The sequence below is a fragment of the Canis lupus genome, chromosome 1 (assembly GCF_011100685.1).
Source record: "Canis lupus familiaris isolate Mischka breed German Shepherd chromosome 1, alternate assembly UU_Cfam_GSD_1.0, whole genome shotgun sequence".
Taxonomy (NCBI): Eukaryota; Metazoa; Chordata; class Mammalia; order Carnivora; family Canidae; genus Canis; species Canis lupus.
Genome location: NC_049222.1, coordinates 95,326,685 through 95,351,988, shown reverse-complemented (window position 1 = coordinate 95,351,988; position 25,304 = coordinate 95,326,685). Strand labels below are relative to the sequence as shown.

The following is a 25,304-nucleotide window of genomic DNA, read 5'->3' as shown; positions in this document are numbered from 1 at the left end:
TGTTTTCCCCGTACTTCCACGATGACTCCGTGCTTCTCCCATAATCACTGCTTGTGCCCCTACTTCCCTCTGCGTGAACCTTCTTTTGAACATCATTAATGTGTTGTGTCCCCCCTCTTTCCCCCACTGATGAGGAGGGTGACAAGAACCGCAGCCAATGTGAGCATGAACGCAAGCATGAGCGCATTCAACGAAATGTGTGGGGGAATGGACTCTACAGTTGCCATTTTGATGATCCAGAATATACTGGAATTTCTTCCATTAGTACAGAGAGAAAAAAAATTACTTAAAAAAAAAAGTCTTCCGGAAAACAGGAGAATGAACCAGAGAGTATGGTGGATGGGAATGTCTTGGGAGGTTGGGTCTTTGGGTCACACTTCATTTCATACCTGCTCAGAGCGTTAGCTTTGCAGAAGACGGCACCATACACAGAGTACTTAATGCGTCAGACCTGAGGCCTACAGACGTTTTCTCATCCCCCTCTCGCACCAGCCACGGCCCCTTATGGTAGTAAGCTCAGCATGTCAGGGGAGGGAGAATCTTCTCCTTGGAGAAATGTAGATGTTTGCCAGAGCTATTACATACTGGATCTAGGATTTAAAAACTGGGTCTTCTTTTTTTGCCGTATTTGGCTCTTGTAACTACTATATTATCCAGGCTTCCATTTCTTTATGCCCTCCCGTGCCCTATAAGAATTTATCTGACACCTGGTATTTGCAAAGAACGGTGTTAGGGATTGGATGTGGGGGACCCTGCTTAAAATGATTCACTTTCTTTGTCAGGATTTTATGAGAAGTCATAAAATGGTACAAAACAAACGTAAAATATTGGAACACGACCCTGGGGCATAGGGAGTAGAGCGGTCAGACGGTTTTCCAAGTGAAAGGCCTGGGACGTGAGCCGGGGGGAGTGGGGGGCTTCTGGGAGGGAAGCAGGGACACACACACAGTGGCCACAGGGACTCCCCGCTTCTGTGGGCTTGGGGATCATGAGGGGTGTGGGCGCTGTGGGGCGCAGGGAGAGCTCGCATAGCAACGGTACCATCACCCCTTTGCTAACCCCACAGACGGTGAGACTTCTGGAGGTGAGGCCCATGGTCCCAGAAGCAACCCCATCCAGCTTCGAGGGTCACTTTCGGCCTTGGCTCCATCCGTACTGTTGAGGAGGGGCTCTACCTTCCCTTGGTTTCCAGACCCTGCCTCTGTGCTGGTGTTTCTGTACAGAATACAGCAGAGCTGGTGTTGCAGTGTGGGCCCCCACCCCCACCCCTTTCCATTGGTCATCTCCTTCCATCCTATTGTTTCTGAGGTGCATCAATGTGCACGACTGCCAGGGGCTGGGACATCTGATATTCACTTTCTCTTTGATCCCATAAAATGAGCTTCTCCATTCTCCCATTACTCTGGAAACAACTTCAGGTTTACCGACTTCAAAGCAGAACCTGCCCTTTGATGGAGATTTGCCATTAGCTTGATGTTCTTTGTGAGGAGATATTACTGCAGATCCTTCAGGTAGAGGTCAGACCCAGGGAGACCGAAGCTGTGAGCCTGATGCCTGGAAGGGCCGGTGGGCTGTCCTGCTGTCGTGGGGCCAGTGTGCATCCTAAATCCAGCAAACATGAGCTTTCGGGGACAAGGGGCCCCTAGCATAAAAACATTAGACTGATGATAATCATTGCTACTTGTAAAACTACACAGAGTAATCGTAGGGCCTCTGTATTGTCTTCATTTTTATTATTAATAGGAGTAATTGTTCAAGCGTAGAGCTTTGCACTTTTTAGTTTTGCCAGTAATTGAGTATGATATGGTTTATAGCCCAAAGTGCTAATTATTGTCTTCTTTCTCCCCATTTCTATTTTCACTGCTCTGTTGATATTGAGAAACTGCCCAGATTGCTTATCTTGGCAGATAATGTCTCTTAGATGCAAGTTGTCTTTTTGGTTTCATTTCTTTAAACTCTAATTACAATGACATTCGCTATTGCTATAATCACCATGCATTTTCCCGGCCTGGAGCACACGCGTTCTCTACCTGAAAATCTCTCCCACCCTCAACTTTAAGAGTGGATGTGGAGTGTGTGGGGTCTTCTCAGTCCTTCCTCCCGCCAGCAGCCCCACCTGTCCAGCACCCATCTTCTCAATGGACTTGTTCTAGACTTTGTATTCCACTCTTAAGAGATCTCTGTTTGGGTGTCCTTCACTTTCTCAAATGTTCAATAACTTTTACACACCGTTTGATCAATCCCAAACTGGTATCCTCGACGCAGGTCTCTGAAGCCACAGATACCGATACCAGTCCCAGGTCCACCTTCTTTCCTTTCCCAATTGTTATTCATCGTTTGGGCATCTTCTCTTCCTTCTTCTCTGCCTTCTAGTTTGTCTCCCCATGTTCATGGTCAGTGTCTCCTCAAGTGCTCTCTTGAGCTTGTACCATCATGTGGTCTGTGCTCTCATAATGTAATCTTATGCTTATTAGTGTGTTGATTGTTTGAATAAGAGAAGGGAGAAAGAAGGAGGGCAGGACAGAGGGGAGAAAAGGGGAAGGAAAGGAGTGCATGAATCCTTAGGAATATGGAATATGTAGGCCCAGAATGACCAACACCGTGGGGATCTATCTCCCAGTCATGCACGTAGCACTCTGGTTCTGTGTCAAATCCAGCATTGAAAATAAAATCAGTAAGCAGGGAAGAGGAGAAGGGAATAAAACATGTAATTGGCTGTTTAAAATATTGTGTTTATTTGGGGCACCTGGGTGACTCAGTCAGTTAAGCTCTTGATCTCAGCTCAGGTCTCTATCTCAGGGTCATGAGTTCAAATCCTATGTTGGGCTCTGTGCTGGGCATGGAACTTACTTTAAAAAATTTAAATATTGTGTTTATTTAAAATATATATTGACTATTGCAGCAAAAATTTAGAGGTTTTATTTAGCAACCTCAACACGTGCCTATATTTATATCCCTGCTGTTAACATTCTATTTTATATATAATATATAGTTTGTATGTTTTGGGTTTTTTTTTTTAAAGATTTTATTTATTTGCAAAAGACAGTGCACAAGGAGAGGGGAGAGGCAGACGGAGAGGGAGATGCAGACTCCCCACTGAGCAGGGAGGCCGATTTGGGGCTCAATCCCAGGACCCTGAGATCATGACCTGAGCCAAAGGCAGATGCTTAACTGACTGAGCCACCCAGGCGCCCTTATAGTTTATGTTTATACGTAATGAGATATACATATTCATTGATCCATGTAGATTTTGATATTCTTCCTTCCTTTGTATCAGTCCATATTTTCACGTATCATTTTCCTTCCCCCTCTAAGACTTCATTTAATATTTTTTTGCAGCGTAGATCTGTGGGTGAGGAATCTTTCACTTTTTGTAGGTCCGAAGAGAGTTGGTATTTTGCCCTCACTTTTGAAAGTTATTTTCAGTCAGTATAGAATTCTAGGGTAACCTTTCTTTGTTCATCACTTTCAAGATGATGCTCTTCTGTTTCCTCACTTGCATCCTCTCCACTGAGAAATCTGCTGCCATCTGTAATTATCTTTCTCTGAATGTGACATGCCTTTTTTTCTCCAGCTGCTTTTAAGATTTTGAATAATTTGTTTCTGGTTTGATTTGGTTTTGTTTTATTCTGTTTCTTGTGTTTGGAGCTCATTGGGCTATTTGGATTTGTGGGCTTATAGTTTTCATTGGCTTTGGAAAGTTGCAGCCATTGTTTCTTCAACTATTTTTTTTCTCAATTTTCCCCTCTTTTCTTTCAGGGACTGACCCAATTATCATTAGAGAAAACATGCATTAAGCTGTTTGATTTTGTTTTGTCACACGACTTCACTGATGTCCTGTTTATTTTCTTAAATTATTTTTTTTCCTCTTTGTTTCATTTAAAAATATTGCTATTGTTGTGTCTTCAAGTTCACTGGCCAATTTTTCTGCAATGTTTAATCTGCCAGTAATCCCATTCAGTGTATTTTTCAACTCAGACATTGTAATTTTCACTTTTTTAAAAGTATCTTTTGTATATCTACTTGACTTTTTGAACATATGGATGGCAGGTATAACAACTACCTTAATGTCTCTCCTTGCTAATTATATCTGTGTCCGTTCTGTTTTGATTGATTGTTTTCATTGTGCATCCATACTTTCCAGCTTCCTTGTATGCCTGGAAATTTTTGAGTAGATGCCAGACATTTTGATTTTACCTTGTTGGATGCTGGACATTTTTACTTTCCCATAGCTTGAGCTTTCATCAAGGATACATTGAATTGAAGGCATTTGATCCTTTTAGGTTTTACTTTTAAAATTTGTTAGCTCATACCAGAGCAGTGTTTGGTCTAGGGTAATTATTCCCACCTCTGCAATTCCCACCAATGGTAGAGACTGGTGAGGTTTCCAGTCTGGATAATACAGTAGGCACTGTTGCCGTGTGCATGCCAGCACTCTTTCCCATTCATCCTTTTAGATGGTTCATTTCCTGGTTTTGATGGGCTTCATCACTCACACACATTGATCAGTACTTTGCTGAATGCTGATCACCAGTGTTCTCATTATTTATCCTTCTTTGCAACATGCTTTGCCTGTGGACTCCAGGTGTTCTGTTCCTACCAGACCTCTGACTGTCTCTTCTTCTCAGGGCATCTGCTGGGCTCTGCCCCAGTTGCTCCTTCCTACTCTGTACCTGGAAATTGTCTCAAGGCAGTGGCCCAAGTGGTGTTCCAGGGATCATCTTGTTTGTCTTTCATCTCTTGGGCATCATGTTGCTTTATGTGCCTCTCCCTTCCACTATTTTTTCTGGCTTCAAGTGAGAGAAAAATCTGGTTATTCTTATCTTGTTCAGGAGCAGAGGTTGTAAATGCAGCTTCCACTCACGGCACTGCCTTTTCTTTGCCCAGTGCTCTAACATAATAGTGTAGCCAACACCCATATTTCAGGTACTGTTGTACACACTGTCTAGATGTTGAGTTGTTTAATACTCCATATCAGTGCTTCATCGGAAAGGCCTCTTCATCCTCTACAGATGAGGAAATGGGTACAGACAGGTTAAGGTTTTCTGCAATAGAATCAGGATTTGGACTCTCACAGGGCAACTCCAGCCTTTTCTCTGAGCTACTGCTCTGTGTTGTTCTGAAAGGCTGTTTGTGGGACCAGACCCAGAGGCTATTAGTCTATCAGCAGAAATTTAGTTTCGCTACTGGTAAAAATGGATTTCCTTCCCTAAATGGCTAGTATGTGTGGGCCCTTTTTTTAATAATAATGTTAGTGATAGTCGTCAAAATATAACCTCAGTTAATAAAACTAATAATTATAAGTTAAAATCATGTGATTTTGGAAAAACACTTCCTATTTTCAATTAAGTATCACGTTTTCTATTTTGGAATGTAAGTTATGTTCTCTTAAGATAGGGAAAACTATTGCTTCACATTTTAATTCATAATAAGTGACCTCTACTTCAAGTACCCCAATTATTTAATTAATTGAATTACATACAAAGACCTTTGTCATGAAGCCTTCTTGTAAAAGTTAAGTGTGCTACTAAGTGGTAATTTAATGCATTATTTTGGTGTTTTTATTCAAATAAATATTAGATTGGATTATTTGTATTAATTAGGGACATTTAAAATTATATTATATTTATATACAAATATATAAAATTATGTTTAATTAATATTTATATATATTATATACACATATATAATACATATATACAATAAAGATTTAACCTTAATGGACTGATAACAAGGCCACCTTAGCATCACCAGTGAACTCTAAGACTTGGAAAGTTGGCTTCTCTAGATGGGTCTGTAACCAGTGGCATGAAGGTCAGGGGAGCCTCTACGTAGTGGAAATTGCACTCCAGGGGACCTATCTGGGTGGGGTTGCGCCCATCCACACACACTTGGAGAGTTAGCTCCTGCTAACTCACTGAGCTAAGTATCGTCTGTCCCACAATATGATGTTTTGATGTTTTGGTTTAATTTAGAAAAACCTATTGCCTCTAAAAATTGTGTTTGAGTGATATATGTTTAAAATGGTATTTTATATTTACTGACTTGTCAGTTTGTTTTCAAATATTCAGATTGATTTATGAATGTTTGTAAGTAAACAACATTTTATAGAATGGATTCTCTTTGATGAGGCCTATAATTGAGTTTCTAATCTAATTCTTCCTGTTGTAAATCATCTTTGTGATAATGTGTGCTCTTACGTATCATGTGGGCTTCACAGAGAGACTTCTTGATCAAAAGTATAGCCTATTGTTCGAACCATCTTGGCCACTTTATGGTGCCTATCTGTAAATCGCATGTGACAAGTACTCTGTGATTGGTAAGGTCTTAAATCCTTTCTTTCCAGATCCTTCCCAGAGAAGAACCCCCTTGCTCTTATTTCCTCCATCCTGACTGTGAGCTTCCTTGTTGCTAGTCTAGTTTCCTTAGCAACTCACAGTAGGACTAGGATATTCCTGGTGAAATGCATCCTTTCATGAGAGCAGAAGTGAGAAAGTGAGAGTAATCACGTCAGCTCTGGGAGGGCCAGGCCATGTCTATCCTCTTGGGTTTCATCTCAGCATCAGCATGGCATGTGGCACCTAGTAGGTACTACGTCCGTATTAAATGAAAATGGAGCTATACTTGGGGAAGGAATGGAAATTAAGGGGGGAGAGAAAATCAGGAGCAAATGGTCTTTTTTTAAAGATTTTATTTATTCATGAGAGACACAGAGAGAGTCAGAGACACAGACAGGGAAAAACAGACTCCCTGTGGGGAACCCAACATGGGACTCAATCCCAGGACCCTGGGATCATGACCTGAGCTGAAGGCAGATGCCCAACCACTGAGCCATCCAGGTGCCCCAGAAATGGTCCTTTGATAACAAAACTGTATTTGCCAAAGCAAAATCCCTGCCAAAGTGGAATCTAAAGCTACGGAAGACTATCAATGTAAAACCAATCTTTTTGGTGTCCATCCGAAGATGAATGGATAAAGAAGAGGTGGTCTATGTATACAATGGAATATTCCTCAGCCATTAGAAACGACAAATACCCACCATTTCCTTCGACGTGGATGGAACTGGAGGGTATTATGCTGAGTGAAATAAGTCAATCGGAGAAGGACAAACATTATATGGTCTCATTCATTTGGGGAATATAAGAATTAGTGAAAGGGAATAAAGGGAGAGAAAAATGAGTGAAAATATCAGTGAGGGTGACAAAACATGAGAGACACCTAACTCTGGGAAACAAACAAGGGGTAGTGGAAAGGGAGGTGGGTGGGGGGTTAGGGTGACTGGGTGATGGGCATTGAGGGGTGTACTTGGCAAGATGAGCACTGGGTGTTATGCTATATGTTGGCAAATTGAACTCCAATAAAAAAATTAAAAAAAAAAACAATCTTTTCTATTACTACACAGGAGCCAAAATATTTACCTATTATTTTTACCTCATAAACATATATTCCAGAATAGCCACAAATGAAGTGTATTGAATTATGCAACAGGTGACCAATGAAAATAATTAAATTTGGGATTTCCCATCTAAAATAGGGTTTTTAATTTTTAAATCAAAGAAGTATCACAACTTGTCCAGCCGTGAGCTGGTTCTTATCCCTGCTACCTGTAAGCAGTCAGGAATCCCGCACAGAGAGCATCACTGGTTGATTCTACAGAGTGCAGGATGACACATGTCTGTAAAGGACCAGGTAGCACACATCTTAGGATTTGTGGGCACCTGTGCTCACTGCCACTATTGTTTTTTTGTTTTGTTTTGTTTTTTTGTTTTTTTATGAACCTTTAAAAATGAGCTCGTGGGGCTAGACAGGCTACAGAGTGGGTCATTTCAGAGGAAGAGGAGGTATAGCCTCATATTCCAGACTTCTAAAAGCAATTCCTGAATTTTATCTATGTTGTTTTTACCCTCTACACCGAGTTTAAGTTTGTTATCATTTAAGGTTTTAATGAAACTATGAAAAAAAGAAAAGAAACTATGAAGACCATTACAAGATGTATTGTTTGAAGTGGTTTTACTTTACTCAGCTGACTACATATCTAGATTATAATTCAGTCCCCTTATAGGCTTAGAGAACCTGTCAAAATGCATGTTAAATGTGCCTCATAAGGATATAATGTGATGATGAACATGTGGTTGATTATTCTAGGTACAAGTGTTAGTGATCTCACCAGAGAGAAAACAAAAACATTAGAACAAAAGGGTTTTAAGGCCATTCTTTTGTGTTTTCTATAAATCCAATAAATTTTTCGCTACTCCATTTTGCCTGAGGGAAATGTTCCAGGAAATATAATTGAAGTTCTTTAGAGCAGTGGTTCTCATGTATAGCCACCAGACCAGCAGCGTCAACATCACTAGCAGATATGTTAGAAATGCACATTGTCTGGTCCCAGCCCAGGCCAGCAGTCATGGCTCTAGGATGGGGCCCAGGAATCTGTGTTTAAGCCACATGCCAGGACATCCTCATCCCTAAGAAGACCATTATTACTCTTACAAAGCCATAGTGGCAAGAGGGAAGATGAGGACAAATAATATCTGATCAAAAGAAGCCTGACAAAATAATTCATGGAGCAAACATTTCTTGTTTGCTAACTGAAGAAATGAGCCTTACTTATTACCATCACCTTGCAGTGATGTGCCAACAGATAAATGTCTACTGGTAAAATGTGAAAGCATTTAAATCCTTCATTATCAAATTTTCATTACTTTATTGTTATCTGACACGCTAAAGGACATCATTTGAATTTGACAAAGGGTTATGTTTTTATCAGGCACATTTATTTAACTAAGCAATGAAGAATAATTGCTTGCTTCCATGACTTTTAGACACACTGTGGTATTTATATATTTTCTATGTATGTGAATCAAAATCAAACTCCTGAATTTTCAAAAGGTGGCTGCATGAAATATATGATTCCTTAGAGGATTTACTATAAATACTTCAGTTTGTCTGAATGAAATACAGATCCCAGTGTACATTAGCCACACTTTTGTGAAGTTAAATAAACAACATCGTATCATTTGGCTCGAAAGACATGTTTCCTGTTTCACTGACTTTCTCTTGCACCTACATTTTTTTACACATACGCATTTATTTAAAATTTTCTTTTTAAAAATGTATTTGAGAGTAGTGTACACACAATGTTACATTAGTGTCAGGTGTATGACGTACTGATTTGATGACTTTATAGGTTCTATGAGACTCACCATGAGTGTAGCTGCTGCATGTCCCCATAGAACTGAATTACAATATTGTTGACTATATTTCCTATGCTGTATTTTTCATACCATGACTTATTCATTCATTCTATAACTGGAAGCCCATGCCTGCCACTCCCCTTGACCTGGTTTACTCATCCCTCTACCCCCTTCCCTTTGATAACTGCCAGTTTGTTATCTGAATTTGTAGGTCTGATTCTGCATTTTGTTTGTGTATTCATTTCTTTTGTTTTTAGATTCCACATATGAGTAACATGGTATTGTCTTTTTAATCACATATATGGTATGTCTTTTTAATCACAAGAACATCTCATCCTTTTATGTGTGAAATATGAAAAATACAAGAGTTTTTTCTGGGTAGCAGGAATTCCTTTGTGTACCTCTTGTTCTGTCTTCAATTGGTTTGACCAATGTTCTTTTTATGTTAATAATGAAAGTTTTTCAATAAACAGAATGCAAGTGATTTTGATAGTCGGAAAAATAAGACTATCAAAGTGGAGGGACCACTCTTCGTAGCGGTAATGTGCTACAGTGGGGAGTGATTTCAACTTCTTTATGATCTTCATTTTTAACAGGATAAGAAGTGGCCAATACAAAGGCAGAAGCAATTGGACTTAGTCAACAGAAGTATTTCTAGATGGCACATTTTAGAGAAAATGTCAGAAAAGGCAAAGATGGAGTTTAGGGATCTCAACTACTGGTATCATGGGAGGATTGGCAGCACCATTTCTCCATGCCTGCATGTGTTTGTGTCAACTTACTCATTTCAATGCATGAGTAAAGGTTATACTGAGATTACTTTTTTATGTCTCCCGTTGTAGGATCTGAGATGGTTAATTTTGATGGAAAAAGCTCCTTGCTATACACATTTAATCAGAAATCCATGAGTCCAACAAAAGATGTTATTTCTTTGAAATTTAAAACCAGGCAGACTGATGGGATTCTACTCCACAGAGAAGGACAAAATGGCAAATACATCACCCTGGAGTTAGTTAAAGGAAAACTCATCTTATCCCTTAATTCAGGTAAAAAAAACCAAACCAAACCAAACAAAACTACAACTTGGTGTTTTAAAAAAGATGCTTATTTAGATGAAAGTACCTTTTTGTACTTAATTTTTTATAGTTAAGTAGTTAATTTATCCTGAAAACAGAAAACAGAAACTTTTGAGAAAGAAAGAAGACCCTATAAATTATTATTCTGGAGCAATAGTGTAAACCAGAACGGTCTAGGCAAATGGAACCATGGTCACCCCACAGTTGAGGTGTGCTACAGACAACATGTATACATCTTGAATATACCTTCCTGTAAAAAGTTTTATAGCTTGGTAATTGTATAAGACCATTTGTGCATGTTCAATAAATAACCTAGTAATATCATAAACACAAGAGTGGATCATTGAATTTTTGTGATAGTGCTGAACATGAGGTCCTAGGAAGAAGCTACTTTCAAGAAATATTAAAATGCAATAATGAATAATGAAAACAAGAAACAGAAGAAATTATGAGAGAAGAGTCTATATAAGACTAAGATAAAAGCAGCTGACCAGTTCTTGGGATAGAAGGATGTAAGGAAAGTAGTCAGAAGAAATGCCGACCTCCACATGATGGTCATGGCATTGAGTTGGTTGGAGTGATTCGTTTGCTTTGTCTGTCCTTCTAGGCCATGCTAACCTGCCCTCCCCTGATGCCCGTGTGACCCTCACCCTGGGCAGCCTGCTGGATGACCACCACTGGCATTCTGTCCGCATTGACCTCTTGAACACACAAGTCAACTTCACCGTGGACAGGCACACTCAGCATTTCCAGGCAAAGGGCAAGTCCAGCTATTTGGATCTTGATTATGAGGTGTGAAAATGACTTTTTAAGTATCACAGATTTTAGTATTTAAATGCAACAGAACTTTGTAGGAAAATACCACTATACTGAGAAAAATTCCCTTTGCTAGTAATTTGGAATTCTGATGAAACATTTCCCACGGGTGACGTCGGCAGGGTGGGAGAGACATACATGCGCTGTTGAGGTGTTTTATCACTCATAGATGTTAGCTTTCACATGAGAGGAATTAGTCATTAAATTTGGGAAATGTGTAGATGAAGAGCAATCAGTTCGACAGGCAGCACTTTAAAATGCATTTGTTCGGACAGTTCTTCTGTGTTGCATCTGGTGTTGGCTGTGAACAGTTCCCTTGGAGATTTCTCTGTGTTTTAGGGCAATCCTAAACCGAATTAGCAGTCTAGGGTACTTTGGAGAAGTAATCAACATATATTCCAACCTGCTCTTTTGAGGAACAAGAGAGCCAAATGCACACGATTCCACATACTGTTTCTCGGGGGTATTTAGAGGTTTAACATATTCGCAGCGTGTTACCGACACATATCTAACCTACACTGAAGTGCACCTTTTGTTCTGCTAGTTCTGCTCAGCACATCTATCAGAGCAAATGGGGTGATTTCAACATTCATTTAGTATAAGTGGCCTCAACAGAGCAGGCCAGCTGGAGAGCCTGGTCTTGAATAAGATTATCAATGGCTGTATTATTCTAACCTATCAGCAGCATCATGGCAAACACCAGGACCCTGAAGTCTGGGTTCTAGAAAGGTTTGTAAAGTAGAATGTCATCACAGTCAGCTTCATTGTCACAGATCAAGAGTGACCATGGAAATGAATGTACAATATTCCCCATTGTCTAAAGTGACATAGCCGTTTGAGTACCAAATTGCCAGGAGGGTATTTAACCACTTATCTCAATATAATAAAGAAATCATTGGTAAAGCTAATGCTTGATAGTCAGAAAAATAAGACTATCAGAAAGTGGAGGGACCACTCTTCGTAGCGGTGATGCTAATGCTCTAAAACTTCACTTAAGAATCATATGTAACATAACTCATCATAATGTAAACTATAATGTCATAATGTAAAATAATGCCAAGTAGATTTGAGACAATTATCCTATACCTGCTAATCATTAACTGGTTTAGGCAGATAAACAGAAAATCATTAAACAATATTATTTATGTCATTTTTTTCTTTCTAAGATCAGCTTTGGAGGGATTCCTGGACACAGAAAAGCAGTGGCATTCCCACATAAAAACTTTGATGGCTGCTTCGAAAATCTCTACTACAATGGAGTGGATATCATTGATTTGTCCAAGAAACACAAACCACAGATCCTCATCATGGTAAGAAAGTCTGTATATGCAAGGTCAAGAGGAAAGGAAACTGCAACTTGTCTGATTGATTCAGTCTTAGAATATACCTCTTCTGAAGGCAGGGAAAGTACCAATCATATATACCTTTCAGTTCATATTTGACTTAACTAATTGCAATTTTAAATTTAATTTTTGAACATTTTAGTTCCAGTTCATTAACATGCAGTGTTTAATATTAGTTTCAGGTGTACAATACAGTGACTCAGCACTTCCATACAACGTCCAGTGGTGCTCGTCACAAGTGCCCTTCTTCATCCCCATCACGTGTTTCCTAATTTTTACATTTGTATGACAACAGATGCATGCTTTTGCAAATATGTGCCAGCACATTCCAATAGAGACTCTTTAACGGGGTCTTTGTGACTGATTTCCTCTTGCTTCCTTCTCCTGTTACTGAACTCCAAGTTCAGCTGCCTGTCATTCACTCGAAAGGCCAATACCCAAGAGATGAATTTTGATTGGAAAGGAATTTGAGCTTAATTTAGTTTGAGGTCGGCAACCTGCGGAGAAGGTGGACTCTTGTCCAAAAGAAGCCAGCTCCAAGGTTTCTGCCTGGCTCAGGGGTTTTTAGAGGAGCTTAGGACAGTTTGGTCAATAAAGAGGGTGCAGCAGCCTGCAGCATTTCTTGATTACATGCACACTGCCCCGTGCCAACTACAAACCTGATCTTAGCACTCAGGGGCTGCGCGTGGGGTCCCGTTCTGGTTTTGTGATGTGCAGGACTCCTCGGCTGTTTCTGCAAAGGGAGGCAAGGCCCACAGATACACAAATGGGAGTTGGTAAAATCATTTGTGTGACCCGATAAAGAAAAACATTTTGCCAGAAAAGTTGCTTGGCTCTTCAGAAGGCGGACATGGCTTCACACAGGCTGGCTGGGAAAGTTCCTTTTCTCTTCAAGGCCAGCAGTCAGCCTGCTATGGATCCGGGGACTTAGGCCAGCAAGTCTGGAGTGTGTTATCTTGAAGCAGGTGAACCCCTAAGGTGGGTTGGAGTGTTATCACACTTCTGTCTCTCCACGGGCTGCAGGCCCTCCACCCAGGCTGGCAAGTTACAAAGCTAACATCTGTCCTTCCGTGTTTGGTCCATTAAACCCGAATCCACGACAGATTAGAACACACAGACTCACACACATATTTGTGAATATAGATGCCTCCATATCTAGCATTGTCTACAGAAATGGGATCCTTTTAGGTGAGCTTTTCTCCAACCCAGTTTTCCAACTCAGCTTAACCTTCTGGAAATTCTTTTTTTTTTTTTTTTTTCTTTAAGACCTGTTTATTTGAGAGAGCAAGCATGCTGGGGGGTGGGAGGGATAGAGAGACAACCCTTGAGCAGACTCCCCGCTGAGCGCAGAGCCCCACATGGGGCTCCATCCCATGACCTGAGCCGAAATCAAGAGTCAGATGCTCAACAGACTGAGCCTCCTGGGCACCCCTAAACCTTGTAGAAATTCTTTTCAGCCATCAGCTGCAGCTCCATGTTGTAATGGCTGCTCACTTTCCATTAGGGCAGTCATTTCCCAATCAAGACGTTTGCTTTATTTCTGTTTCTATTTTACCATAAGCAAGCAATTGCACCTCTGTTTTCAGGTACTGGGCCTTTTATTTTGATGGAAAATATTTCAGGCATAGAATTTCTTGGTTGAAAGCTTTATTCAGCTTTCATTTTTAATAAATGTTGTTGGGTGGTTTTCCAAAAAGAACTGCAATGTGGCATTTGTCACCAGCAATGTACGACAGAGCCCTCCCATCACATCTCAGGGAGCCACACATTGTTAGACATCTCTCAGGCTCTTTCCAGTGCAATGGACATGGACTAATACCTGACTGTTCCTTCATGCTTATCTGACTACTGGTGAATGAAATCATCTTTTGTCCATTTGGATTTACTTTTCTGATCATTGTTGATTCTTATTCTTTTGCCATTTTTAATTTGATTACAAAAAGTTTTTTCTGGTCAATTTATGAGAGCTTTTTAAATTTTTTTAAGATTTTATTCTTTTTTTAGAGAGAGCACACAAGTCGGGGAGGAGTAGAGGGAGACGGAGAGAGACAAGCAGACTCCTCGCTGAGTGTGGAGCCTGATGTGGGGCTCGATCTCACGACCTGAGATCATGACCTGAGCCGAAATCAAGAGTCAGTTACTCAACTGACTGAGCCCCCCAGGTGCCCCAATTTATAAGAGAGCTTTATGCTTGATAGATTACCCTTTGTCATTTATGATCCAAATATTTTTCAAATTAATCAATTTTATATTAAATATGAGTATTTATAATATGATTATATATTGTATTTTTATATTGAATGTTTTATGCTATGTTGAGTATATAAATGTTTTTATTTGTATGTGGTCAATATGTCTATGTATTTTTTAATACCTTTATAGTATTTGGTCTTGCTTTAGAATGCTTCTAAAATCCTAGACTCTAGATAGAGTCTCATGGATTTTCCCATAAAACGTTCTAAGTTGGTTTTGTTTATTTATTTTAAAATTGAAAAAAAATTCTTTGATCATCCAGAATTTATTCTTTATGCAGATCTGTTGTTATTTTATGCCTTATGGGTACCTGTTTGTGCCTGCCCTATTTAGTAACTAGGCCCAACCTTTTGTGCACATGGTTGAATCATACCTTTCATTGCATACTGGTTGTACATATATTCTCAGACCTTCCTGTGGGTTAGTTATTAGGCTCTGCTGCTACAGTTATTCTTACGCCAATATCATATTGGCTTGATTATCGTGCCTTTATGGTACATATGCTTTGGTGCCTGCTAAGTCAAATTAAGCCCAACTCACTCTATTTCTTTGCATAATATATTTTGGAGAGGAAGGACAGTGTTTGGGTATGTAGTTCTCTGGAATTTATGAAAATTTATCCGACCCCTTTACAAAATTCTTGTAAAGATCTTTTATTTTTAAGGTTTTATTTATTTATTTAAGAGAGAGAGAGTGTGTGTGTGTGTGTGTGTAAGTGGAGGGAAGGGAAAAGGGAGAGGGAAAAGCAGACTGTTGGCTGAGCAGGGAGCCCGATGTGAGGATTCGACCCCAGGACCCTCAGATCATGACCCGAGTAAAGGCAGACACTTCACTAACTGAGCCATGCAGGTGGCCTCCCTCCTCCCACCTTATAGAGATGGGTGGTAACTGGAATTCTTTAAGAACTTGCAATTCCTTCTTTCTTTTTTTTTGTTTTAAGATTTTATTTATTTATTCATGGGAGACACAGAGAGGGGGAGTCAGAGACATAGGCAGAGGGAGAAGCAGGCTCCATGTAGGGAGCCCAATGTGGGACTCAATTCTAGGACCCCGGGATCACGCCCTAAGCTGAAGGCAGGCACTTTACTGCTGAGCCACCCAGGCATCCCAAATTCCTTCTTTCTAAATTATATGATTAAAAAAATAAATAAGTTTGCCCCTGGAGCAATAGACATAACCTAAAGATAAAAGGTGTGGGTGTTTTGTTGTTGTTGTTGTTGTTGTTTGTTTTTTGTTTTTTTACAAAATAGAATGAAATAAAAATAACAACAGCCTGCCAGGCAGGTCAGAGGTTGGGCTGGGTGAAGGGGCTGGGAGAGACCTGGCCATGCGAGCTTCTGAGAGCCAGCCTGCCTGCCTGCCTGCCTCTGGGCTGGCCAGGCTGGCCATGTCCTTTCTTCCAGAAGTGTGGGAGCACGCGGTCCACCTGAGGCAGATGTACGCACCCCCCCAGTGACAGCCCCGTAGGCACCAGGGAGCGCAGGAACGTGCCTGGAGGGTGTGGTCCTTGGTGCTGGGCTTCGAACTGGGCATAGGTGTCAGCACCTGGAGGGAAGGAATCGTCTGTGCTGTTGCACCCCGCGCCCAGCCCGGGGCCTGGGGCTCCTGAGATTCCTTTGCCGAGGCCCAGAACTGGAGGCGACAAAGGTCCCTAAACGACTCAGAACTCCGCTTGCCCAGCGAGGGCTGCGCAGTGCTTTGAGGGGCCTGTCGGGGGAAGCCGGGTTGGATGGGGAAGCCTCGCCCTTAACGTCCTCGCTTGCTAGAGGTGGTAGGACACTGCAGATCTTGGAGAACCCCTCGTTAATGAAACAGCCCCCCCCCCCCCAGCCCTCCTAAATCCTGTTCTTCTGTATTCACAGGGAAACGTGTCCTTCTCGTGCTCACACCCTCAAATTGTGCCCGTGACTTTTCTGAGCTCCAGGAGCTACTTGGCTCTGCCAGGTGTCGCCGGAGAGGACAAAGTGTCCGTCGCTTTCCAGTTTCGAACGTGGAACAGAGCAGGGCTGTTACTGACCACTCAGCTTCGACACGGGCCCGGGGCTCTCACCCTCGTCCTCGATGACGGGAAACTCAAGCTGAGCCTCTCCCAGCCCGGACATCCAGCGAGGGACGTCACAGCAGGTGACAGGCGTGCGCCCTGACTGCACCGTCCTTACCTATAAACCCACGGTTGGTCATCGCTACAACCACTGAGCGATTGAGTCCCTAGGACATTCATAATCCTTCTAGAAGGAACTAGATTTCTTTTACCTTTGAAATAGGGATCTCTAGGTTGTTGGCGTGTGAGTCAGTGTGACACAAAGTTAGCTACGTGAAACCTACTTATGGGAGCATTTTGAAAACAACTTATTAACAAGTTGATAGTAATTGGCAGTCAACTTGAAATACTAGGAAGCATTGGCCTCATCCTGGGTCCTCTTGAGAAAATAGATTCCTTATAACTGTCTTTTGAGCTTTTATACTCACTGGGCTTCATAATATTTGAAGTTGTGATTTTTCTCTTAGCTGTCAGAGCTTCTGCTTCCTTTGGGAATCCCTGCTTTGGATGAGGCTTCTGATGACTATGGGCAGCTACCCTGCTGGCCTTCTGAGAAGGACCCGCGTTGCTAAACTCACGTCCAGAGTCATGTTACCTTTGAACTCTGGGGACTGTTTTGCATTTGAGTGCTGATAAAAATTTAAACCCAGGCAGATCCAGTGGCTTGTCGTTCCACAGATGTTGAAATGGAAGGAACAGGCTTATGAGTTTGGGATGGAAAGCCGGGAATGGAACTTAAGTTTTTGTTTCTCTTTATAAAAACAAAACAAAACAAAACAAAACAAAACAAAAAAACCCCCACTTGCGTATGGCATTTCCTTGTGGACCTCAGCAAATGAATAGAGCCAAGAGTGTCAAGTCAGATTTAGTAAATTGCTTCAATCTTGGTTTGTGTAGATTTACAAGCCACATGTCATATTAACTAAAAGAGATAGTGTTCAACCGTCATGTCACGTGAGCACATACCGCTCTTCCTTCCAATACACACACACAAATTATTTAACTTTTTTTGAAGGCTGGCACTGAAACATTACCCAAATGTTTTATTGCATCAATTTTTAAGCCTTTACAGTGCAGTGCATTAATTTTTTGGAAGCAAACCAAAGGTGAATTTTTCTTGCTACTTGTTTTAGAAGCATTTGAGGGATGATTTTTTTTTTTTTTTTGAATTGGAAATACAGGCATGCCTCAGAGATATTCAGGATTGGTTCCAGACCACCACAATAAAGCAAATATTGCAATAAAGTGAATTAAATGAATATTTCGGTTTCCCTGTGCATATGAACGTTACGCCTACAGTAGACTATAGATGTTTAAATGCGCAGTCACCTAATGTCTAGAAAAACAATGTATGTACCTTAATTAAAAAATACTTTATTGCTAAAAAATGCTCTTATCTGAGCTTTTAGTGAGTCGTAACCACTGATCACAGATCACCATCACCAATGACATAATAATGAAAAAGTCTGAAATATTCGTGACTCGGAGACACAGAGTGAGCAAATGCTGTTGGGAAAATGTCACCGAGAGACGTGCTCCAGGCAGGGTTGCCGCAAACCTTCAGTTTGTAAAAGGTGCGCTATCTGCGAAGCACAAAAAGCGAAACACAATAAAACGAGGTGCACCTGCAGGTGGAACATGAGACAGATCTCAGTTGGTTTTTTATTTTTAACATTGCATGAAGTAAGAAAGCACGTATCAAACCGAGAACCAAATTTTTTCTTTTTAAAAGATTATTTATTTATTTATTCATAGAGACACAGAAAGGGGGGGGCGGGGCAGAGACACAGGCAGAGGGAGAAGCAGGCTCCCTGCAGGGAGCCCTGGGCCGAAGGCAGGCTCTAAACCACTGAGCCACCCAGGCATCCCGAGAACCAAATTTTAAAGGATGAGTTAACATAAATCGCATTAAATGCCAAAGAGGACACCCAGTCATCTTTCATCCTGTTTCCAGCTTTTAGATCATTTTTCCTAAAAGTTACCTCAATATGTTTCCGAAGGGATCTAGAAAGGTCCAAACGTGTATAATCTAGTGTTCATGTGTTTATGGAACTGGGCCAGCAGAGCGTGGTTATGGAGCTGTTCCCCTTCTGGGTACAGAAGGACAGTGGAGGAGGGAGGGAGAGTGCGTTCCCCTTATGTAGGAAAAGACACAGTTTCTACCCTTTGCCAAAAGGCCTCTAGTCCCACAGGCCTTATTCTCTGTTATCAGGATAGATTTGACACAAGCTAGTGGGAAGGGTGAGTAAGAGGACTTGCCTCCCAGGCTTGTTTCCAGACCTGCCTCTGCGCTGCTATAGCTCATGGGCTCCATAAACGACACCTTTGTTCTCCCCAAAGCTTGGGTCGCTGTCTTTGTAGTGACACAGTGTGATTCTGGGTAGAAGCAGTGACACCGTCCGTCCACAACAGCAGGACAGAGCCTGCTAGTCAGCAAGCACTCCTCAGCATTTAGTTGTCATTATTCCAAAACAAGTCTTTTTTTTTTTTAATTTATTTTTTATTGGTGTTCAATTTACTAACATACAGAATAACCCCCGGTGCCCGTCACCCATTCACTCCCACCCCCCGCCCTCCTCCCCTTCTACCACCCCTAGTTCGTTTCCCAGAGTTAGCAGTCTTTACGTCCTGTCTCCCTTTCTGATATTTCCCACACATTTCTTCCCCCTTCCCTTATATTCCCTTTCACTATTATTTATATTCCCCAAATGAATGAGAACATATAATGTTTGTCCTTCTCCGACTGGCTTACTTCACTCAGCATAATACCCTCCAGTTCCATCCACGTTGAAGCAAATGGTGGGTATTTGTCATTTCTAATAGCTGAGTAATATTCCATTGTATACATAAACCACATCTTCTTTATCCATTCATCTTTCGTTGGACACCGAGGCTCCTTCCACAGTTTGGCTATCGTGGCCATTGCTGCTATAAACATCGGGGTGCAGGTGTCCCGGCGTTTCATTGCATTTGTATCTTTGGGGTAAATCCCCAACAGTGCAATTGCTGGGTCGTAGGGCAGGTCTATTTTTTACTCTTTGAGGAACCTCCACACAGTTTTCCAGAGTGGCTGCACCAGTTCACATTCCCACCAACAGTGTAAGAGGGTTCCCTTTTCTCCGCATCCTCTCCAACATTTGTTGTTTCCTGCCTTGTTAATTTTCCCCATTCTCACTGGTGTGAGGTGGTATCTCATTGTGGTTTTGATTTGTATTTCCCTGACGGCAAGTGATGCGGAGCATTTTCTCATGTGCATGTTGGCCATGTCTATGTCTTCCTCTGTGAGATTTCTGTTCATGTCTTTTGCCCATTTCATGATTGGATTGTTTGTTTCTTTGGTGTTGAGTTTGATAAGTTCTTTATAGATCTTGGAAACTAGCCCTTTATCTGATACGTCATTTGCAAATATCTTCTCCCATTCTGTAGGTTGTCTTTGAGTTTTGTTGACTGTATCCTTTGCTGTGCAAAAGCTTCTTATCTTGATGAAGTCCCAATAGTTCATTTTTGCTTTTGTTTCTTTTGCCTTCGTGGATGTATCTTGCAAGAAGTTACTGTGGCCGAGTTCAAAAAGGGTGTTGCCTGTGTTCTTCTCTAGGATTTTGATGGAATCTTGTCTCACATTTAGATCTTTCATCCATTTTGAGTTTATCTTTGTGTATGGTGCAAGAGAGTGGTCTAGTTTCATTCTTCTGCATGTGGATGTCCAATTTTCCCAGCACCATTTATTGAAGAGACTGTCTTTCTTCCAATGGATAGTCTTTCCTCCTTTATCGAATATTAGTTGCCCATAAAGTTCAGGGTCCACTTCTGGATTCTCTATTCTGTTCCACTGATCTATGTGTCTGTTTTTGTGCCAGTCCAAAACAAGTCTTGTAACCGTCACCGCCACCCCCACCCCACCCAGACTGAAGCCTTTTCGGAGCTGGGGAAGGGTAGAGGAATTGGCCTCATCTTCACAGTAGCACAGATCAAAAACACCAGCTACTCTCTCCCCACTCACCCTTTGACTCTAGTGCTGCCTGGGAAACTGGCATCCTTCCATCAGAGGTGGGGACGGTAGAGCACACAAAAAAGAAACACAAAGGGTGAGAATTATAATGGGTAGAAATAGAGAATGAACATAAGTGCAGGCATTTCACTTTTAAATGAGAATGTTGAATTTTATTTAAAACAGTCTTTTATTATGGAGGCAAATGGCGTCTATTACCAATTCGAGGAGGTATTCTGGAGTGTTTTCTGCAAGTGCTCTCATGAAATAACTATGTCCTAGACAGGTGGGTAGACGGGGCGGGGAGGGGGGGGGTGGTAAAAGGGAGTATTTTAAATTGCACCAAATTAAATACTGGGTTTTAATATCAGATTTAAATGGATATGGTTACCATACTGACAGGTATGCTACGTAAGCTTTAAAATCAATACTGAATGACAAGACTGGAAGGAACATTCACAGATTCTTGTTTGTGTATTTTGTTTAGTTCCTGGGCTGGAGGCCTTCCTTCAGGGTCAGTGTCATAATGTCATTTTAACTATCTAACCAAAATCCTCCGTATTCATGAGCCTCACCAGCTCTTGCTTCACAAATATGACACAGAAAGTGAGAGTCTGGCATTTTTATTATCCTGGATGTGTGTACATGGCAAAGAACTGAAGTGACCTTAAGGACTTTAAAATTGTCCCCTCCCTGAAATTGTGTGCTGGGAAGTACCATAACTCATATTTCACAGTCTGAGAAGAACAAGGTTATAACTATTTTTATAGTAGGGTCTGTGACCTGCTGGGTCAGGTCAGAAACATTTCCCACACACGGGGATCTCGAGTCCATGTCCAACATCACTGATGAGAGATCAAGCAAAACCAAAAAAACTGTATTTTATTTTATTTTTTTTACAGATTTTATTTGAGAAAGGGAGAGAGAGAGATTGAGAGAGAGAGAGAACAAGCAGTGGGGAGGGACAGAGGGAAAGGGAGAAGCAGATTCTCCACTGAGCAGGGAGCCCCACATGGGACTCAATCTCAGTACCCTGGGATCATGACCTGAGCCCAAGGTAGATGCTTAACCAACTGACCCAAAAAGCTGTATTTTAATTTTAATTTTTAATTAAACTGTAGTTGACATAGTGAAGAGCATTGGAGAGACATGGATTTACATGGTTGATTGAGTTAATCAAGCCAAAATCTGTTATTAAATTAAATATTACTGGTTAACTTTCTACCAGAAACATGGTCATATTTTCTTTGGGACTAATCTCCCTGTGGGTGGGCTATAAAATAACTTCTGATTCTTTCAGCTTGACTTCCAAACTTATAGGGTCACACACAGTCTGTAAGTTTATCATTTGTAAGAGATATAGGCTAATATATTGGGATAATTCCTTAAGATGATCATCAGATGAGAATCAAGCAGCCTCATGAGCATGCTTAGGCATGACGTTAAAAAACAAAAACCAAAAACCAAACGATTATCATTTTGTTTTTAAATGAGTTAAAGTGTTTCTTTATGACCACCTTCCCTGTTGGCCAAGACAATTTCTAGAGATTCCAATTATTCACTATGCTCCTTAAAAGCAACATGTGTCTCTGTCGGTGTGAAAGTGGCCGTGATCCCTGCAGAGAGGAGGAATCCCTTACCTTTGGCCGAATGACTTGCCTTAGCTGATGGATTGCGGGCAGAAGTGACATCCACCACATCTGAGCAGAAACCATCGCAAGATTCTGCCAAGAACTGTTTCTTTTCAACCATGAGGCAGAAATGGGGCCATTTAGTAGCATCATTCCTCTGCGAATAGACAGTGAGGACACAGAGGAAGGAGACCCGACTGACCTAGGTCCAGAGGAAGAACCAAACCCTTAATTGATACTCACTGAAACTTAGGGATTATTTGCTTTGACAAGATAATTTAGTAGCTGCTAACTAACAAGCTTTGGCACACCTACTGTTTACTGATTTGTCTTCTGCATGACACAGTATTGGATTTCCATTCAGTGTAAGCCCTGGCCAGTAAGTTTGTCAGAGACACTAAAGTCACACACAGTTGGTTGCTGGGCAATGGTCCAACCACGTGTTCATTCCTAACTCCATCACTTTAAGAAAAAAAATAGATATTTTGTCTTATGGATTGAAGAGACTGGCTGCTTTATGGGGATAGGGGGCTAATAATAGTTTTTCAGAATAATAACCTAACAGTAGCTGGAGTGTGCTCTATCAAATTTGGGAAAACAGAAAATGGAAAAAGAACATAAAATGAAAGCAAATGCATTCCCTTATCCAAAAGTTAATGTTAATATTTAAGAATATCTCCTACCAGTTTTTGTCTATTTTTATACAGTGATTTTGTGTAGTGATTGTGTATGCACATACTGTAATGTGTTGCTTTTTAATTTTACGTTTTTGATGAATTTTCATGTTTTATTAATATTTAAATTGCTAATATATTTTCTAAAGAGTTATATTGATATATGATATATTTTTTCTAAATAGTCTACCAAGATTATCATAGATAATTATAATACACATAGTACAAACAAACTTTCATTTTTATAATTTACAATTTTGCACAATCCCCAAATATTGACAAACTAGAAAAAGGTAAAGTATGCCCTATGCCATATAGTATTTTATTCTATAAAATAGAATATTTTATCATTTCAAGATTGTTTAGGATCAGTTGTGTTATTCTATTAAGGCCCTAGGACTAGAAGAAACTAAGACTACCTTGTCCAAGGCAGAATGTTTGGAATGTCCATTCTCGATTCTTCTTTACCACTTTGATTCTGATTTTTTTTCTTTCCCTTCTTTTCTCCCTGTGCTTTTGACTTAACTGAGTGATGAGAAAGTGAAATACATCTATTGCAGCATCTGCACATAGGCCATAACATTCCCAACAGACCACACAATTTTTGTTAAAACATAATTTTTGTTAGAACCAGACTGGCCCATCCACGACTTTGGGAGGACAGATGCAAGACCTTCTGCAACCACACTTCTACTCAATGAGCCTCACTGCAAGGCTCACCGCTTCCTCCTAGATAAACATGACCAGGATACCATATGATCTCATTGCCTCTTTAGAACCCCCCAGTCAAGCCCACATCTATCCCAAGCTTCTCCCTGTCTCTCTGAGAGGTCCCAACTGTCCTCTGCCAGCTAAATCACCTGGTGGGTTTCAGGTGAGTTCATGGTGGTCTTTGGCAGGTGATCCAAGATCTTCATCATATTGTTTTCAAGTACTGGCTTTGTTTCGAGGCATCTATAGAGTTTTTAGGAATCTCTTTTACCCCATTTTGTTTACCTCCAGGTGCTGCATTAAGTGATGGGCAGTGGCATTTGGTGTCCTTATCGTTGAAAGGAAATCACCTGAGTGTGATGGTGGATGGTGAGGCAGCCTCTGTGGCTCATTCCCTGCGTGGGAAGATTGATTCAGGGGACACCTATTATTTGGGAGGTAAGTGAAAGGAACTGGCTTTGTTGGCAATCAAACCATCTTTTTCCTGCTCCTGCCTTCTAAGGCAACCAACAGTTTTAAATGAAGATTAATACTGAAGAACGACCTTTCTCTTTGAGTTATAGTCAATGAAAATGTTGAGCAGACAAAGACAATTTTTAAAAAGATTTATTTATTTATTTTGGAGAGCGAGAGCATGAGTGGGAGGGACAGAGAGAGTGAGAATCCCAAGCAGACTCCCCACTGAGCTCAGAGCCTGACATAGGCCTTGACACGGGGCTTGATCTCTCTACCCTGAGGTCATGATCTGAGCTGAAACCAAGAGTAGGATGCTTAACCTACTGCACCACGCAGACACCCCAGACAAAGACAATAAATTATGGCCTAAAATGCAAGTCTACTTGTGGCCTTGTTTAAATGTGCATTTGCTAAGACTGGTTTTAGATCTGGTTCTTGTTTTCACTTCAGTCACCTGGAAAGTTTCAAAAATGCTAGTGCCTGTCTCCATACCCGGAGGTCCTGATTTATCTGGTTCCAAAGCCTGGGCAATGTGTTTCTTAATGCTCTCCAGGTGATTCAATGGGCAGGCAGCTTGGAGGGTCCTTGTTCTCCTTTTCTTACTTTTAGCACTTTGCTATATTTTCCTAATGCCAAGTGACCCTTATAACCTTTTCTTCAGGTTTTGATGTGACAATTTTATTGTTGCACATGGTGTCAGCTGCTCTCCTCTTGAGGATCCCAGGCCCTTAGGTGTGGCCCAGGAACCAGCAGCGGCAGCATCACCTGCAAGTTTGTCACAGATGCACATGCAGCACCCTTGACTTCCTGAACGTGAATCTGCCTTTCACCGAGATCCCCCAGTGGTCTGTTGCCCTAAAGTTTAGGTAGTGTTTTGTTGCCCACTGTCTATACAGAAGGGCACCATTATATACACCAGAGCAAGAGATGAATGTAGCAGCTATTAATCTTCACTCACTACTTCGTGATGAACTTTTACCAAGACAGCAAACACCAGGCCATCACCCCAGACTGTAACTTACCTGTTCAGTAGAGCTTGGACTGAGTCTGTCCAGGATCCGTTCAGCCAGGGAGGGGTAGCTTCTGCTGGTAATGAATCTCCATTCCTGAAGCACTCAAGT

The 25,304-nt window shown here is 41.1% G+C and overlaps 1 protein-coding gene across 2 annotated transcripts in view; it reads left to right on the top strand.

Annotated features, from left to right (window-relative positions):
- The window catches only part of LOC609770 (contactin-associated protein-like 3), a 190,422-nt gene that overhangs the window by 87,403 nt on the left and 77,715 nt on the right, over positions 1–25,304 (top strand). For both annotated transcript variants that reach the window (XM_038527282.1, XM_038527281.1), the window contains exons 5-9: positions 10,037–10,240; positions 10,878–11,062; positions 12,253–12,396; positions 16,545–16,806; positions 24,019–24,165. In XM_038527282.1, coding sequence (XP_038383210.1) covers positions 10,037–10,240; positions 10,878–11,062; positions 12,253–12,396; positions 16,545–16,806; positions 24,019–24,165 — 942 coding nt within the window. The remainder of the gene's footprint in view (positions 1–10,036; positions 10,241–10,877; positions 11,063–12,252; positions 12,397–16,544; positions 16,807–24,018; positions 24,166–25,304) is intronic.